This window comes from Colobus angolensis, unplaced genomic scaffold (assembly GCF_000951035.1).
Source record: "Colobus angolensis palliatus isolate OR3802 unplaced genomic scaffold, Cang.pa_1.0 Scaffold259, whole genome shotgun sequence".
Classification (NCBI taxonomy): domain Eukaryota; kingdom Metazoa; phylum Chordata; class Mammalia; order Primates; family Cercopithecidae; genus Colobus; species Colobus angolensis.
Window position 1 is genome coordinate 3,209,500 of NW_012115810.1, and position 18,103 is coordinate 3,227,602.

The 18,103-nt window shown below is 37.2% G+C and overlaps 1 protein-coding gene across 4 annotated transcripts in view; it reads right to left on the reverse strand.

Moving 5' to 3' along the window:
* The window catches only part of SLC4A10 (solute carrier family 4, sodium bicarbonate transporter, member 10), a 379,697-nt gene that overhangs the window by 69,852 nt on the left and 291,742 nt on the right, over positions 1-18,103 (reverse strand). For all 4 annotated transcript variants that reach the window (XM_011947103.1, XM_011947102.1, XM_011947100.1 and 1 more), the window contains 4 exons: positions 16,984-17,084; positions 13,819-13,993; positions 13,096-13,229; positions 12,115-12,360 (listed from right to left, as the gene is read on the reverse strand). In XM_011947103.1, the coding sequence (XP_011802493.1) occupies positions 12,115-12,360; positions 13,096-13,229; positions 13,819-13,993; positions 16,984-17,084 (656 nt within the window). The remainder of the gene's footprint in view (positions 1-12,114; positions 12,361-13,095; positions 13,230-13,818; positions 13,994-16,983; positions 17,085-18,103) is intronic.

The window sequence follows — 18,103 nt, forward strand, 5'->3', positions numbered from 1 at the left end:
GACTAGGCATTAGTAAACTAGGACCATTTAATCTGGGGAGATTTTGATAAAGACCCCAGTGCCAACCAGGAGTGTTGCCCCCTGATGTAGAGCTTTCATGCCATAGTTGGTCCAACATTCTGTGGACCACTAAAGAGTAAGGATGGATTGCCCCAACCGGTCCAGTTTTTGTAATTTCCCTAAAACCATACATTCATTTTACTAGAGGATCATAGAAGTTAAAGACTTAAAACAAACCTTAGCAATTAAGACAGGATACCAAGATGCAAATGCCTGGTTAAAATAGATCAAATATTCCATCTGCACGTTAAACAAAAGCAATTGTTATGCTTGTGCACATGGCAGGCCAGAGGCCCAGATTGTCCCCCTTCCACTAAGGTGGTCCTCCAGTCGACAAGGCGTAGGCTGCATGGTAGCTCTTTTCAGGATTCTACAGCCTGGAGTAATATGTTGTGCCAAGCTCTCTCTCTGCTATATCCCAAAGTCCGGCACCCTGCGGTTCAGCCCCCAAGGGCCATACAGCTTCCGTCTCCCGACACTAAATTCACTTCATGTCTCTCATGACAGGGGGGAAACTTAGAATTTCTTGGAGACCTGAAAGGATGCAGTGAGCTTAAGAATTTTCAAGAGCTTATCAATCGGTCAGCCCTTGTTCACCCCTGAGTGGATATGTGGTGGTATTTTGGTGGACCTTTACTGGACACTCTGCTGAATAACTGGAGGGGTACTTGTACTTTAGTCCAACTGGCTATCCCTTTCACCCTGGCATTTCATCAACCAGAAGGAAAAAAATAATAAGACATCATAAAGCAAGAGAAGCCCCTTATGGGTCTTTCGACTCTCATGTCTATTTAGACGCAATTGGAGTCCCACGAGGAATACCAGATCAATTTAAAGCTTGAAATCAAATAGCTGCAGGATTTGAGTCAACATTTTAGTAGGTGACAGTTAATAAAAATGTAGATTAGATAAATTACATCTCGTACAACCAACAGCAAGGAGCTTTTCATGAGTTAAAAGCAAAACTCACGTCAGCCTGAGCCCTGAGGCTACCTGACCTGACAAAACTCTTTACATTCTATGTGTCAGAAAGAGAAAAAATGTATGTTGGAGTTTTAATCCAGACTGTGGGGCCCTGGCCAAGGCCAGTGGCCTATCTCTCAAAACAACTAGACAAGGTTTTCAAAGGCTGGCCCCTAGGTCTAAGGGCCCTAGCAGCAAAGGTCTTGTTAGCACAAGAAGCAGATAAACTAACCCTTAGGCAAAACCTGAATATAAAGGCCCCCTATGCTGTGGTCACGTTAATAAATATCAAAGGACATCATTGGTTAACAAATGCTAGATTAACCAAGTACCAAAGCTTACTATGTGAAAATTCCCACATAACCACTGAAATTTGCAACATCCTAAACCCTACCACCTTGCTCCCAGTATCAGACTGCCCTGTTGAACATAACTGTGTAGAGGTGTTGGACTCAGTTTATTCTAGCAGGCCCAACCTCTGAGACCATCCTTAAACATCAGTAGACTGTAAGTGGTATGTGGACAGGAGCAACTTCACCAACCCCTGCAAAGTGACTCTGAAGAAGATGACAAGCCCTATTCCAGTCACACCCAGAAACTGACTGGTCCACGCACTGCTTACAGTCTACTGATGTTTAAGGATGGTCTCGGAGCTGAAGCATGAGGAAACTCATTGCAGGACTCATTTTCCTTAAAATCTGGACTTGCACAGTAAGGACTTCAACTGACCTTCCTCAGACTGAGGGCTGTTCCCAATGTATACATCAAGTCACGGAGGTAGGACAAAAGGTTGCTACAGTCCTATTATGTTATGGTTATTATAAGTGTACTGGAACTCTAGAATGAACTTGTTTGTATAATGTTATTCTACACAAGGTATGTAGCCCAGCAAATGACCAACCTGATGTATGTTATGAGCCATCTGAGCCTCCCATGACCACAGTTTTTAAAATAAGATTAAGAACTGAAGACTGGTAGGGACTCATAAACCATACGATTAAAGTGTTAGCCAAAACAGAAAAAAAAAGGGTGCCCAAATAAGTCACCTTAAAATTTGATGCCTGTGCTGTCATTAATAGTAATAAGTTAGGAATAAAGTGTAGTTCTCTTAATTAGAAAAGAGGCTATCTGGCAGAAAATAACTACATCTGTCATAAATTAGGACTATGTGGAAATAAATGTAAATACTGGCCTTGTGTCATTTAGGCCACTTGGATTAAAAAAAAAAAAAAGGATCCAGTCCACCTTCAGAAAGGAAAAAATGGCCATTCCTGTGCTAAGGGACAATGTAACCCCTTAGAGCTAGTAATAACCAATCCCCTTGCTCCTCACTGGAAAAAAAGGGGGAACGTGTAACCCTAAAAGTTGATGGAGTTAGACTGGATCTTCAAGTAAATATCATGGTTTGAGAAAAAGTTCATAAATGCTCTCCTGAGCCAGTATTTCAAACCTTCTATGATAAACTAAAAGTGCCAGTACCAGAAATTCCAGGAAAAACAAAAAATTTGTTTCTGCAATTAGCCGAGCATGTAGCCCAGTCTCTCAATGTCACTTCATGTTATGTATGTGGAGGAACTGTAATAGGAGATCAATGGCCATGGGAAGCCCGAGAATTAGTACCTACAGACACAGTTCCTGATGAATTCCCGGCTCAAAAGAATCACCCTGATAATTTCTGGGTCCTAAAAGCCTCAATTATTGGACAATATTGCATAACTAGAGAAGGAAAAGAATTCACTCACCCCATAGGATGACTCAGTTGTCTGAGACAGAAACTGGATAATGGTATGACAAAAACAGTCACTTGGTGGAGTTCAAATCACACAGAGAGAAATCCATTTAGTAAATTTCCAAAGTTGCAAACCGTGTGGACCCACCTGGAGTTCCACTGGAACTGGACAGTCCCCACTGGATTATACTGGATATGTGGGCATAGAGCCTACACCAAATTACCTGACCAGTGGCCAGGTAGTTGTGTTATTGGCACTATTAAACCATCTTTCTTCCTACTGCCCATAAAAACAGGCAAACTCCTGGGCTTCCTTGTCTATGCTTCCCGTGAAAAGAGAAGCATAGCTATAAGAAATTGAAAAAATGATAAATGGCCCCCTGAGAGAATCATACAATATTACAGGCCTGCTTCTTAGGCACAAGACGGCTTGTGGGGATACTGGGCCCCCATTTACATGATCAACTGAATCATACAGTTACAAGCTGTCTTAAAAATAATCACTAATAAAAACAGTAGAGCCTTGACTATTCTGGCCCAGCAAGAAACTCAGATGAGAAATGCTATCTATCAAAATAGATTAGCTCTCAACTACTTGCTAGCAGCTGAAGGAGAGATCTGTAGGAAATTTAATCTTACTAATTGCTGCCTACACATAGATAAGCAAAGGCAAGTAGTTGATGACATGGTTAGAGATATGACAAAACTGGCACATGTGCCCATGCAAGTGTGGCATGGATTTAATCCTACGGCCATGTTTAGAAAATGGTTCCCAGTGCTAGGAGGATTTAAAACGCTTATAATAAGAGTTATAATAGTAATAGGAACCTGCCTACTGCTCCATTGTTTGATACCTGCACTTCTTCAAATAAAAAGTTTGAAGAAGATAAAAAGTTTAATCGCTACCTTAGTTCATCAAAATGCTTCAGCACAAGTATACTATATGAATCACTATCTATCTGTCTTGCAAGAAGATATGGGTAGTGAAAATGTGAGAACTCCCACTAACAAAATGAGTGAGAGTCTCAAAAGGGGGGAATAAAGGAGGAGACCACCCCTCATATCATCTGATGCCCAATTTCTGCCTCCAAAGAAAGAAGAAGTAAAAACTAAAAGACAGAAATGAAATCCACAGGCAGACAGCCTAGTGCCACACCCTGGGTCTGATAGTTAAAGATCGACCCCTGACCTAATTGGTTCTGTTATCTATAGATTACAGACATTGTATAGAAATGCACTGTGAAAATCCCTATCTTGTTTTGTTCCGATCTAAATACCGGTGCATGCAGCCCTCAGTCACATACCCCCTGCTTGCTCAATCAATCATGACCCCCTCACATGCACCCCCTTAGAGTTGTGAGCCCTTAAAAGGGACAGGAATTGCTCACTTGGGGAGTTGGCTCTTGAGACAGGAGTCTTGGCAATGCCCCTGGCCAAATAAACCCCTTCCTTCTTTAACTCGGTGTCTAAGGAGTGTTGTATGCCTCTCGTCCTGCTACAATATGAACAACGGGTGAGAACAAGTTGAGTGGAAGAAAGAGATCATACCATCTACTTAGAAAAGCATTACAATGAAGACAAAAAAATGGTTCTACTCTTCAGTATAATTCATTTGATTACTGGGAGGTCATAAGTCATAACTTGTTCAATAAAATAGATCTTATCTGCCCCAGAAGATTTTAGTAAATGTAAAGAGGAATATTCAGAGAGACTTTGAAAAGAAAACGTGCTACTTTCTGTGGAATTAAAACTTTGGTGAAGTATGAACTAATTTTAATTGATGTTTTAGAAATTGAAATTGCAACAGAGTTACAAGAGCAAAGGTTCACAACTTTTCATAGCCACTGTATTTCTGTATATTCTGTCAAGTGGCTTTATTATTTATTACATTTTTCATTTAGAATAGTTATTAAGGATATAAAAAGCCAGTGAAATTTTTGGAAGAACTTTTTACTATGAAAAACAACTCTTTAAACTCTTTAAAATTCTGCTTTTCAATGATGGTATATGTGTTAGTGGTTGAGAAACAGTGCTTTAAAGACATTTTAAAGTTTCAGCACTTGAAAGAAATATTAAGAAGCTGGATGATGTCACAGACTACAGGTAAATTATACTCCAGTGTGTCCTGGAAAGGCAAAGATGAGGTATACTATTTTTTCAGTTACATAGACAGACATATATAGTACACAAACATTTATTGGGAAATATGGGCAAAGCACTTCCTACAATCTATTTCATTACTTCACTGAAGTTCCAACTCTTTTGTTTTTGATACTTTGACTTCATCTTGCATGCAAGGTTTACTCAAGGATGATGTGACAGTATTCCATAAGCAGGATTCTGGTATTGTTTTAGTGACATCAGGCACCACAAATAGCTGGACATAGGATCAGTTATGAATTAAGCCTTGAGAATATCTCTAGGAGTTGAGACTATGTGATCCACTTGCTGGATTCTTATATCCTCTTCTGGCAAAACTAGAGAGGTCACAGTCAATCCACATATCCTGAGTACATTTAATTTTACCAATGCATTTCAGTATACTGATTAACAAGTCAGTGATATTGCCAATGAAAATCCATTTCTGAAATCCAGCAAAGTGTCAGTGTTGACTGAGATATGGCTAATAGTCTTGGGATTTGTAGTAGCCTTTTCTGGAGTGTAGTCTCTCTGCTTTAATGCTAGCTGACCACTTCTAGAGTTTGGACTCCTGATCAGAATACTAGCTGCCCATGGTTGTAATTTGACCTAACATACACATATTACTGTTGCGGGGAGTCAGGGACCCCGAACGGAGGGACCAGCTGAAGCCAGAGCAAAAGAACATAAATTGTGAAGATTTCATGGACATTTATCCCTTCCCCAATCAATACTCTTGTGATTTCCTATGCCTGTCTTTACTTTAATCTCTTAATCCCGTCATCTTCATAAACTGAGGATGAATGTCGCCTCAGGACCCTGTGATGATTGCATTAACTGCACAAATTGCTTGTAGAGCATGTGTATTTGAACAGTATGAAATCTGGCACCCTAAGAACAGGATAACAGCAATTCTCAGGGAACAAGGGAGATAATCTTAAAGTCTGGCTGCCTGTGGGCACGCAGGACAGAGCCATATTTCTCTTATTACCAAAAACGGGTAAGATAAATATCGCTGAATTCTTTCCCCAGTAAGGAATATTAATAATTAACAGCCCTGGGAAAAGAATGCATTTCTAGGGTGGGGCTTCTAAAATGGCCGCCCTGGGAGTGTCTGCCTTTATGCAGATGTAGATAGGGATGAAACACGCCCTAGTCTCCTACAGTGCCCCCAGGCTTGCTAGGATTAGGAAATTCCAGACTGGCAAATTCTAGTCAGACCTGTTCTCTGCTTTTGAACCTTGTTTATCAATGACAATGCATGCACAGGTGGACATGGAAGTTCATTTGTGATTTTAGTTTTGCCCTGACCTTGTGATCTTGCCATGACCTCCTGCCTTGTGATCTTTGGTCACCCTTGAAGCATGTGCTCTCTGTGACCCATACCCCATTCATGCACTCCCTCCCCTTTGAAAATTGCTAATAAAAACTTGCTGGTTTTATGGCTCAGGGGGCGTCACAGAACCCGCCAACATGTGATGTCTCCCCCGGACACCCAGCTTTAAAATTTCTCTCTTTTGTATTCTTTCCCTTTATTTCTCAGACCAGCCAACACTTAGGGAAAATAGAAAAGGACTCACGTTGAGTATCAGTGGTGGGTTTCCCCCAATATATTACCACAGTGTCTGTGCTGAGGTATTTTAATGTAAGTTAAAACATTACTACATTCCACTTAAAATATTTCAGAATATATCCTTGAATCTAGATCAATTCAGGAAGCAAAGAGAAACGGGGAGAGTACTTCAAAGACTGTGAACTCCTTGAGAACACTCATCACATCTCACCAAAACATGGCCACATAACTATTTAAACTTCTTTAAAGAAAGAAACCAAGAAACCACTGTTACCTGTTTAGCACTCACTCTCTGATATTGAGTTCTCATATAAATAGCTGTCTTTTTATACCTATTTGACAAGAAAGTGTGAAATATAATTCCATTTAAGATCTGAAAGTACGAAGAGTACATATTTGAAAGACACTTAATAAAGCTTTACTACTATCTACCAATCCCTTAGCTTTCTGTAGGTAGAAAGATAAAGAAACACAAATTCTGTTCAAAAAGGCTCATAATTCATTAGGGACAGTGAGAATGAAACAAGTAAATAATGAACTATTATATTGGATACTACTGCTACTAGAAATGAGACTACCATTAAAATAATTTACTTTAAAAGCAGGAACAGAAAACAAGTATAGCAAGTGTTTGGATCAAAAATCAAGAATGAGGTGAGGAGCTGCTAAAAGTTTATTGAATCATAATTTATTGATTGCCTACTATTATATTTATTTGAATCTAAGATGTCAAACAATATAGCTTTTTGGGGGGAAACAATATGTGAAATGTGCCCATCAGTTGTGAGAAGCATTTTCAGAAATGTAAAAATATGAATAAACATGTTCATATAATATGTGCCAAGCACTTTGCTAGGTACAGTAGGTACATAGATCTGCCTAATAGCCATGATCTATCATTATAAAGATTAATCTAGTGGAGGTAAACAAATAAACACCTAAAAATATAATTATCATGTTATGTTGCAAGCAATTCTGGATAAATCCAGTCAAGTGTATACATAGCAAAAAATGTGATTTAAAAAGGTTGAAACAGATATTTCTCTAAATCTGTTTTATTCTCTATTTTTTGACTAGTGAGTACTAAAAGGTTCATGCAGTATGATTACTCTGTTTCATCTTCTTTCTCCCCACATCCATCACCCTTGGGAGTTCTGCTGCAAATTGCACTCCTGTTTCTCTTGCCTTTTTTTCAGATGATTTCTTCACAATGTTGGCACCCTGTCTAAATTTTCAGTCATCATTAGTTTTATCAATTCACATTTATATACCTTTATTGCATATTAAGAATTTCATAATGTGTTAAATTTATCCCAAACTTCTAGCTAAAATCTTTAAGAGTGCTGTTAAAGATAATGTAAACTAGCACTATTTTCTTTACTTAGAGAACAAGATTGGCAAAATAATGTCAATTATTTTGCAACATGTTCCATTAATCAGTATACATTAAGTATCACTTAACCATATTTACAATAGTATGCTGGGACTGCGGGAGATAAAATTAGGGACAGTAAGAATGAAATTCTCATTGTTACATGTTTTCTACTTTAAAGGAGGTTCAAATCTAGTTGAGAAGATGAGAAAGAGGATATTCTTCTGTATGTCAGTCAGTAAGATTTATTCAAAACAGATCACTATCTTGGGTTATGTAGAGGGCTGGCTATTGGAGAAACAAAAAAGAAGAAAAGAAAACAAACAAACAAAATTCTCATAACCTGTTAGTGAGAACACTCCTTCAACAGCTTGTTCATCATTATATTTTATTTCACTCTAGTCTACATATATATCAGAAACTAGAGAGATAATCAGACCCTACATACTGCTTTGACCCAATTGATTACAAAACATTAATAAATACATTCTCAATTTTTCTTTAGCTAGTTGTCTTTCAAAAGTTTATTATTCCCAAACCTGAAAGAAACACTTCATCTTATGCAAGCACAACACTTCATTCTATTTTTGCCATTTCTTAAAATCAAAGCAACCAAGAAAAGACTATTCTCATAAACTTGTTTTTTATTGCTAACTTGGCATATTCAGCTTAATCATCTGGTGCAATGTATGTATTCTCAAAGATAAATAGATGATCTTGACACTTGATCTTGGCACAATGAAAGAAAAGCTTATATTTTCAAATATAAGGTCTGTATATTACCATATTATAAGGTTAGGATGACAGAGGAGCTAGATATGTCTTTAAAAAGTCAAAGACATCTTGTTATTTGGTTGATAAACTATGAATTTAAGGAAATCTGATTGTAGGAGGCTACGTATTAAAAAAAATCTGAAATACAGATCCTAAACATGATGACTTTTTTCAAATATCTTATACCCAAACAAATATGTACATTATATGCATATTGCTTGAAAAGGTTGCAATCTCAGATATATTATGTTCTAGCTATAACATTTTCTAGGAATTTTTCTAATGAACCTGCATAGTACCTTATAATAAATATGAGGCCAGCCACATCTAAAGTAGAAAACTTTAGGTGGACATTGTTATAAATGACACTGATTAAGTGTGAAAAGGTCACAGTAACAAGAAAGCCACTAAAAGTGTCATCTGGACTTCATGAGACAAAGTAAATGTTTTGTGCAAAAGCATGAGATTATAAAATACATTAAAATAGCAGTAATTAACAATAATGTATTATTTTCTTTAATGAACATAACTAAAAGTACACTAATAAATATATGCATTCTATGCATAGCAGAAAAAGATGAATTTTGCTACTCCAAGGAGCAAGTGATGGAAATACCTGATCAGATTCATGTACACAGTGTAAGTGGTACTGGAAGCCAGACAATCAAGGCTTAACAACTGGAGTGAAGAACCAGTACAGTGAGGATATCTAGTCAGACCCCGTTTCCCATGAGACTGTCATTGTTTCCGTCACACACACCCACTTCAGGTGCCAGGTGGCACTAAAACCTCATGCCTATCAGGATGAACCAGTCTTTCCATCCCTTCTATCTCCCTAATTTGGGTTGAGAAGAGCACTTGGGCAATGGAACACAGTCTTCAGCACACATTCATGTTCAGCCTTGGAAGAATTAGGTTTTAGATGCCCACACTGATCGAAGTAAAACCTAAACATGAGGGATCACTTTTTAAAAAGCAGAGATGGAAATGTGGAGAAAGTCAGGACTTCTGTCACTCCTCTTTTGATCACCATGACAGGTGGGGATCATGGCCACATAAAGCTATTTTAGCTTTCAAATTACCCTCTAAGCATTTGTCTTACTTAACCCCTTGATCTCATCATTTTTTTTGACTCCTGGGAGGTTGCAATCCCGTGTTTATCTACTCTCTCTCCATCGTTGCTGTCTCCCTTTCCTCAATTTCTATTCTCCCATTTTCAAACATGCATAGTTCTTCTCTGTCACAAATTATCAATCTTATTATTTCATTGCCCTCTTCAAAAGGCATTCTGTTTCCCACTTTCTTTGACGCCAACTGGCCTATGCAGCTTTCTCCATTTCCTTACCACCCACTTCCTTGTTAGTTTTTTGCAAACTGACTTCCCATTCTGCCTCCTCTCCCAACCCAATACCAGTTTTTAAAGTTACCAAGTATCTCTTTTCAAACGCTTTTCCTTGTTCTGTTTGATATCCACCCCACTGTCCTCTCTAAAGACTTTGTGATACATTTCTTATTCCTTGCCTTCTGTGACATGACATTATCCATAGTTTCCTCTGATGCTTCTTTCTTATTTTTATTCATTTATTTATTTTTTGCCTATTGGTTACATTTTTCTCATTCTACTTTTAAGCTGTGAAAATTGTTCAGGGCTCAGACCTTGCTTTTCCAATCTTTTTCCTTTCTAGATCAAACCTGAGAAGCTATCACTAAGGTTCAAAGAACAGCTGACAGGGTAGGCAATGGGTGTCTTCCTATCACTTCAAACAGAATAGTTCTGATTTTACCTGTTTTATTTGTTTTACTTGGTTTCTTTTGGAGAGTTTATTTGTATTCATCAGTATACTGAAAATTGTATCAGTAATAAAACCTAGATTTCATTTCTTGTTTTACCACTATCTATATAACTTTAGACAAATATTTTAAAGCATGAATGCATCTCTTGCATCTAGTCCTGTGAATGCCCTTTGTCTGAACTACTTTTCTGCCCTATTCCTTAGCACCTTCCTAACTTCTACTGCATTTTAATTCTACACTATTTCCTCCAGGAAGGTTTCTCTGAACCTCAAATCTGGGTTAGGTGCTCTCCTGATGTGGTGCTATAGCATTCTGTACCAACATTTTAATACGGCACTCATTTCCTCATGCTGTCTGTTTGTCTACATTCCCTACTAAACTGGAAGCTCACTGAGGACAGAATATTATTCACCATGGTTTTCCTAGCACCTAGTATAGTGCCTGGCATGTAGTAGATTTGAAAATCCAACCAGAGATAATTATATATCTCAGCAAGGATATCCAAATTCAGTGAGATTCTCTTTCAGATAAGGATAAATGAAAAGGCATGTATCAATGTTATTCCTGGTTTTGATCAAACTGTCCTTCCCATTTCCCTGACAACTATGCTCAGTCCCTTCTTAGCCCTGTTTACAACATTCTCACTATTTGCTTTTATTGGGAAAGTTATTTTATATTTCCACTTTGATTTTACATATTCAAAAATGGGGGTCAGTTGTTTAAAGTTATCTCTAAATATAAAATAAAAGTGAAAGTACTAAAACTCTAATTATTTTCAACATTATATCATTACATCATTCTTAACAAAATTATAACATTGCACGATTTTGGTCTGACTTCAACAATTTAAACTTCTTGTAGTAAATAAAGATTAAAAAATATTAAAAGGGTTCAAGGCTATATCTGTGCAGTTTATACGGAAATCATTGATGGTTGATGCAGAGATTATAACCGTCTCCTAAAGAACATATTGTTTCAGATATTTGCAGTATAAAAAACTGTATATAAACATAACAAAAAATTCTATGATTAAATAATGGGGCCATTTAATGGCCACATATAGTCTGCAGACAAAGCCTGAGAGACATTCTAGACTGTTGATATACTAAAACTAGAAGGAGCAATAGATCCAATCACATTTTTAATCCTGGACTGTAACATCACTTTCAACAAGTAATACCTGAGTATTTCCATCACAAATGTCACAAGTGTCAAAACCAAAATTAAATTTTTCATTCAGTGATTTATGTTTTTACCACACTTTCAAACATCTAGTAAGATTTAGACCCAATAAGCTTATTTTACCTTATTGCTAAATTTGAAACCTTATATTTTCATTACTATGTTTCTTTGAATTATTGTAAATTAAAAACACCCTGAAATAATACCAAATAGCATATATTTTGCTAAAGTAAAATTCGTGTATATTAAAATGGACTTGGTTCCTTATCTACTTATTTTAGAGAACACTAGACAAATAGAACTTTAAAAAGATACTCTTGGCAGAGATGGTATAACGACAATGCAAGTATCAGATGAGTGGCTGATTAAATAACTTTTAAAATCCTGTTCAACTCTGAGAGTCAGGATTTAGGTCATGAATCAATTTAAGGCACATTCTCTGCTGAGTAATTTCCTCATGTTTCTCGTAACAATAGCAGTATTTGTAAAAAGAAAAGCCCCAAGGCCAGCAGGGGAAATGGTACTTACGAGTATTGTGTCAGCAGTTCTAGATCATTATGCATGTTGATTGGATAAGCTTCACTGAGTTCAAACAACTTCTCCAGGGCCTCATAAATGAAAATGATGCAAATCAGGGAAGCAAAAGCTTCTTCAGTAAACCGAGTGATGTAGCAGACAAGGGAACTAGCATCAGTGGCCACAAGTATGATACACAGAGTTGCTGTCCAAAGTCCAATGCTAGCTCTTAAAGATAGGTATGACAGCCCATATTCTCTGGGAGGAGGAAAAGGAAAGAACAGTGAAAAGAAGGTCATTCAACAGCTTGCTACCATTTTAAGCAAACGAAAATAAACCTCATTCAGGAAGTGAAAGTAAATAAGCTTCACATCCCATGAGTATCTAAATTCAAGACTTTGTGTAAAGCAGGGGTCCTCAACCCCCTGTCCGTGGCCTGTTAGGAACAGGGTTGCACAGCAGGAGGTGAGTGGCAGGCCAGTGAGCATTACAGCCTGAGCTCCGCCTCCTGTCAGATCAGTGGCAACATTAGATTCTTATAGGAGCACAAGCCCTATTGTGAACTGTGCATGTGAGGGATCTAGGTTGTGTACTCCTTACGAGAATCTAATGCCTGATGATCTGAGGTAGAATAGCTTCATTCCAAAACCATCTCCCCCACCCAATTTGTGGAAAAATTGTCTTCCATGAAACCAGTCCCTGGCACCACAATGGTTGGGGACCACTGGTCTAAAGGGAACATCTAAAGGGACAAAATTAAAAGGGATTTCTCAGCGCTTATAACTGAGTCTTACTTTTTAAAAATATTACATAACAATATACATAAATCTTTTACTTTTCCTCTATTCCCATGATGAAGCAAAAATGATAAACTGAATCAAACCAGGCAATTCTGTCTCTATTAACAGACCTCCAAAAGTGATGTTGGGAGAAGTATAAATATAGTAAACAGAAAAGGAAGAGGCTAAGGGCTGAAAAGTACATAACACTTACTTGCAAAATTTAAACAAAATCTTTTCAAACACCAAAACTGGTCCTGTACTGCCTAATATGGTAAGAGGCTGTCCACCAAAGAGAGAATAGGCTATCCCAGTCATGGATGCTCCAAAGAGAGATTCAATTGCACTCTGTGTAGAGATATAAATGGTTCAATTACCTAAGCTGTACAGGAAGCCACTGTAGCTAAGGAGAAGACATTTAAAATACATGGATATGTGCTTTCTCCTTCACCATGAAAAGCCTAGCAACCCTGGGCAAGATGTGGGGTAGGAGGATGACTAAAGGGGCTGACAGCAAGAAGAAAATACATAGTAGCAAAGGTGGAGGTATTCTCTTCACTTTCTTATCTCACATCTCTGTTGCCTTACAAAAGGTTTAAATTCAGGATTAGCATCTGCTAGAAACATGGCCCAGGTATATAGCAAATGGACCTCCTGTGAGACAAGAACTGAGCCTAAACCTAGCTTAGGATTGGGGGGGTGAAGGCAAGGCATCAGAGGAGAGCCTTTTGTAAGACTCAGAACTAGTCATTCTGAGACATTCCACCCCCAGATTACAAGTTCCACTAGCCATCCAGGAAATTCATATAAGGTTTATCTAGCAGACCATATCTCAAATCTCTCCTCAGAAAAGAATCCAAAATTAAATGCTTACTTATCTAACTGAATCTTAAAAATGGATTATGTTTCAAAGTTCAGAGAAAAGCATGATACATACTATACGCCCTTCAGTTGCTTCTCCCAGCAGTCCTCCAAATGTGATGACAGGAGACATACACGCGCAGTAGAGAAACAGAAAAGATGCTAAGCACTGCAGGCTGAAAGCATCTCTGAAGTCACTCCAGAAGTATGGAGCTTTTCTTTTGATATCTAAAATAAGTCCCCCAAAAATCCTAAGACAGGGGGGGAAAACACAATAGTGAAACCCAAATATAAAAAAACACACAAGTCAAAATGCTCATTTGCTTTGTTGCCAGGTCACAGTATACGTTTTCCATCAGCAGAGGTGAGACCCACATTAACCTGCTGCATTGTATTATAATGATATACAGGGAGGCACTGCACAACTATGTTACTCAATTCCTAACCCAATATCGTGTCAACCACCAAAAATCTCAGGTTCTCTTAAACAAGGTTCAGAGCTGTTCAACAATCATAATCCAAATAATGAAATTCAAGGATTACTCTAATCTCTGTGCCATTTCTACATCAACCTACTCCTCCTAAACTCAGGCCTACCACCCTCAATCATTGGCAGTATTTCTAAATGTTTAATTTCATTTAGCATAGCAGGGAGTGAGGGAGGGAGGGTTAGCTGGCTTTTTTATACTCCAGTAGTGAGCATCACCCTAGAGAGAAAAAGCAATGTTTAACCATAGCTCCAGTTACCTACTCTCTCAGCCAAAAAATAAACAAACAAAAGTCCCTCACTAGATATTGTTGCAGGAAGACATTTAAATGTCCTTTTGGATGGCAGCAATACTTAGTAGAGACAGATAGGTTCCGGAGCTGTTTTCATTTTTAGAAAACTAGGAGGGAGTCCTTAATAATAATCAAACTAGATAAATGTAATTTTGATCCACTATTGCGTTAACACATCCCAACATCTGTGATTCACAAGACAATAGTGACCTTACTTGGTGTAAATTCATTTACTCCAAATATATCCAAAACCACGTTGAAACACTTGAAAGAGAATTTTTTTGGGGGAAAAGTATTAAACTGTGAAATGATGTTTTAAATTTGAGAGCTTTTTAAAAAATCTATTAGAAATGAGAGCATTAATAAGTAGGTATTCTCATTTTATGAACATCTAATAACAGTATGCAGACTTAACATTTGGCTACTGTAAGTTGTTTTGTTCCGTGGAATAATGATGTGATAGCAAAATGAATAAGACTATGAGTAAGTTCCTACGTGAAGGTTAATGTTAATGGCGAAAAAATCTTATGCTCCAATAAACTGCCAGCATGCTGAGTATACTTGGATCACACAAAACTGTTACATTTTTCTTATTTATTTTATATATAGGAATATTCATTTGGCAGTCCTAGAATCACCTCAGAAAGGATTGTTCTTTTTAGAACAATATTCTGTTAGAATTTGAAATAAAAGATGTACATATTATGAATAATTAAAATATTTTACCATGTAACTTTTCTGATCTGATTTATCTGTAATCGTTACCTAATAATAACTATTCTACTATTATGCAGGTATAAGATCACTATATTTTCCTATGATTGGGTCCATCAGAGAGCTATGGAGTAGGAGAGGGTTGAGAAGAATGAAACTTCAATTGAATAAAAGGACATTTGAAACTCAGAGAAGCTTGCAGAGAACCTGTGAAATATTTGTACACATTAAGATCACCTTAGGCTTCTCTACCCATGTTTAGTAAAACATACACATATTTTTTTTTATTTTGGGGATCATTTCTGAATAATTTGTTAACTTATCAAAGTCACAATTCAAAACAGATTTACTCTACCAGTCTATTTAGGCATTCATTTATGATTTATATCCCACCTAATCCCATAAAGAATTTGAGGTGGTTATGAGCTATTAATTAGTAATTAATATTTATAGTTTTGATAGTACTTTATATTAGACCATTGATTCTAATCAATTACTTATTAGAGCATACATTAGTCTGAATAGTTGTTATAGTACTGTGTAATAAATGTGTTTTTAGCAGTAAAAATCTAAATCCGGAAGTGGGAGTTCATTACAGAGAACAGTGCAAGAGCAGCCCAGATGTACACCAGCAACTCCAGGAGAGCAGATGAGTAATGGATACTTCAAGTCATGTCAGCAACAGAATCTGTGGAAGAACTCTGGAGAAGCGAAGATACCGGATATTGGTGACCTGGGAGGATTTAGGAAGCAGTAAGGAAAAGTGAACTTCGAAAAAAATCTAAGCTATGTGGCATGTTACACCTGAGAAAGAGAAAAAAAACCACCAAAAATAAAAAGACAGCATTCAAAAGTATGAAAGCAAATAGAATGAGTAACAAAGGTTCCAGTGAAGGGAAAAGGAAAAAATTGTTTGAACCATCTCAAATTAGGTATCAAGCCTGAGGAAGACATTAAAGGACATTTCCTCAGAGACAACACATAGATAAATGGAAAGAACACAGAATTAAAACGCAGAGTGCTCAGGAACTGGAAAGTCAGCTTAGAGGACACATTGCAAGCAGTACAGAAAATGGCCTTGAGGGGAGGGAGCACCAATCCTGCAAAGTCTTTGCAACTGCCTTTAATTATAATGGAGGCTATACACACATTCCCTGAAGAGAGACCCACCCAAGGCTTTCTGATTTTCTGCTCACACATTGCTTAGAGAGAGACAAGCTGTCAAAAAAACCCATAAAGCACCATTTTAAGAAATAAATTGAAGCTTTCATCTCTTCAAAGATGTGTGATTAGAAAAATAAATCATATAGCTCTTTCAAATCACAGCCGTAAAAATAAAAAATACCATTATATACATCCTACTTGCATTTAATGAGATAGGGCCTACAAGACTGAGTTGTTGGTATTTAGTTTTATTTCTATCTTGAACTTGAAGCTTTCAATGGGTTCTTTTGGAAGGGTCAATTGACGGTTTTCCTTTTCATTCTAAGAATCTGGGAATGCATTTTATGCACAGCAAAATGAAAGACTAGGTAAAGTATAATAGAAGGGTGTCTCCACTGTTTTAGTTTAGCAGTAATGACAATCATTAGCAACTTCAGAGAAATCAAACTAATTGGCATTTTCACCCTCAAAAAGCAGCTATTAAAAGTATAAAATAAATTAGATCCCAAAATAGCAATTCCTAACAGAGAAGAATGGTATGTCATTTGGTCCTTGAAGTCCCATAGAAGTGATTTTCACTAACCTTCCAGTTCTCTGGAGTTCAGGTCCACTATGTCCTCCGTGGGGCTCTGCTTCCCCATGAGCTGCTGTTCCATTTGGTACAGCAGGAATCTTCCTCTTCTCCTGTGGAGAGTTTCTTTGTTCGTGTGTTTTGTTTTATTTTAATTTCAGGTGTTAGTTGTAAATAACAATAACAGTTCATTTTCCTTGAAGCAATATGCACAATAGCTGAGAACCTAGGCTCTGTACTTATTTGTTGCTTGACATCTGGGAAGTTATTTAGCCTTTTAAAGTGTTAGTTTCTTCCTCTGTCTACTGGGGGTAACATCAGTATCTATCTTATAGTGTGGCTAAGAGAATTAAATAAGATGATGGACACTTATTTATTCTTTCAACTAATACTAAGTGCCTAGTGTGTGCCATTCATTGTAATGAATGCTAGAGCTGCAAAGGTAGGCAAGAAAAAGCATCCTGTTAGTGAAAAGAGACAATAACCTTAAAATATCAGGTACAGATGGGAGCTATGAAGAAAAATGAAGTAAGGGAAGGGGAAAGAGAGAGATCAGGATGCGGGTAGGTTGGTGTGAGGAGGTGTTAAGTATGGTGGTGTTATATGCCTGGCATAGTTTAATTGTTCAAAGAACAGTAACCATCATCACTATTTTTAAAGTATATTTCCCTGTGTGATTCCAGCTAGTATCTTTCTACCCAGTAAATAGTTTACAATATGGGTCTCTCTAACTCATAGAGTGTCAAAGACGATTGTAAAAAAGGAGGCGTCTAATTTAACCAATGACAAATTAGTGGAGATTCAGGTAAGTATTGTTTTCCCAAAGGTCTATTCCACCCACTTTTGTTGGTGAATATGATTTTTTTAAAAATCAGAAATTTCTATCTAAAATCCTACCTATGGTGATCTTAGAGCACACCAATGTGTTCAAAAGCACTTCAAAGGATAATAGGAAAAATCTTAAGTGGTGAAATTACGATTTTTACTTGACCACCATTCCAAAATATAATTAGTGTAAACATGAAAAACAAAAGTGACTCATAAACTGATCTCACTTACCAGGAGACATCTAGGTAGAATGACACAGGTTTAACACATAAAAAAGGTTTTGAAAAATATACAATATAAGAAA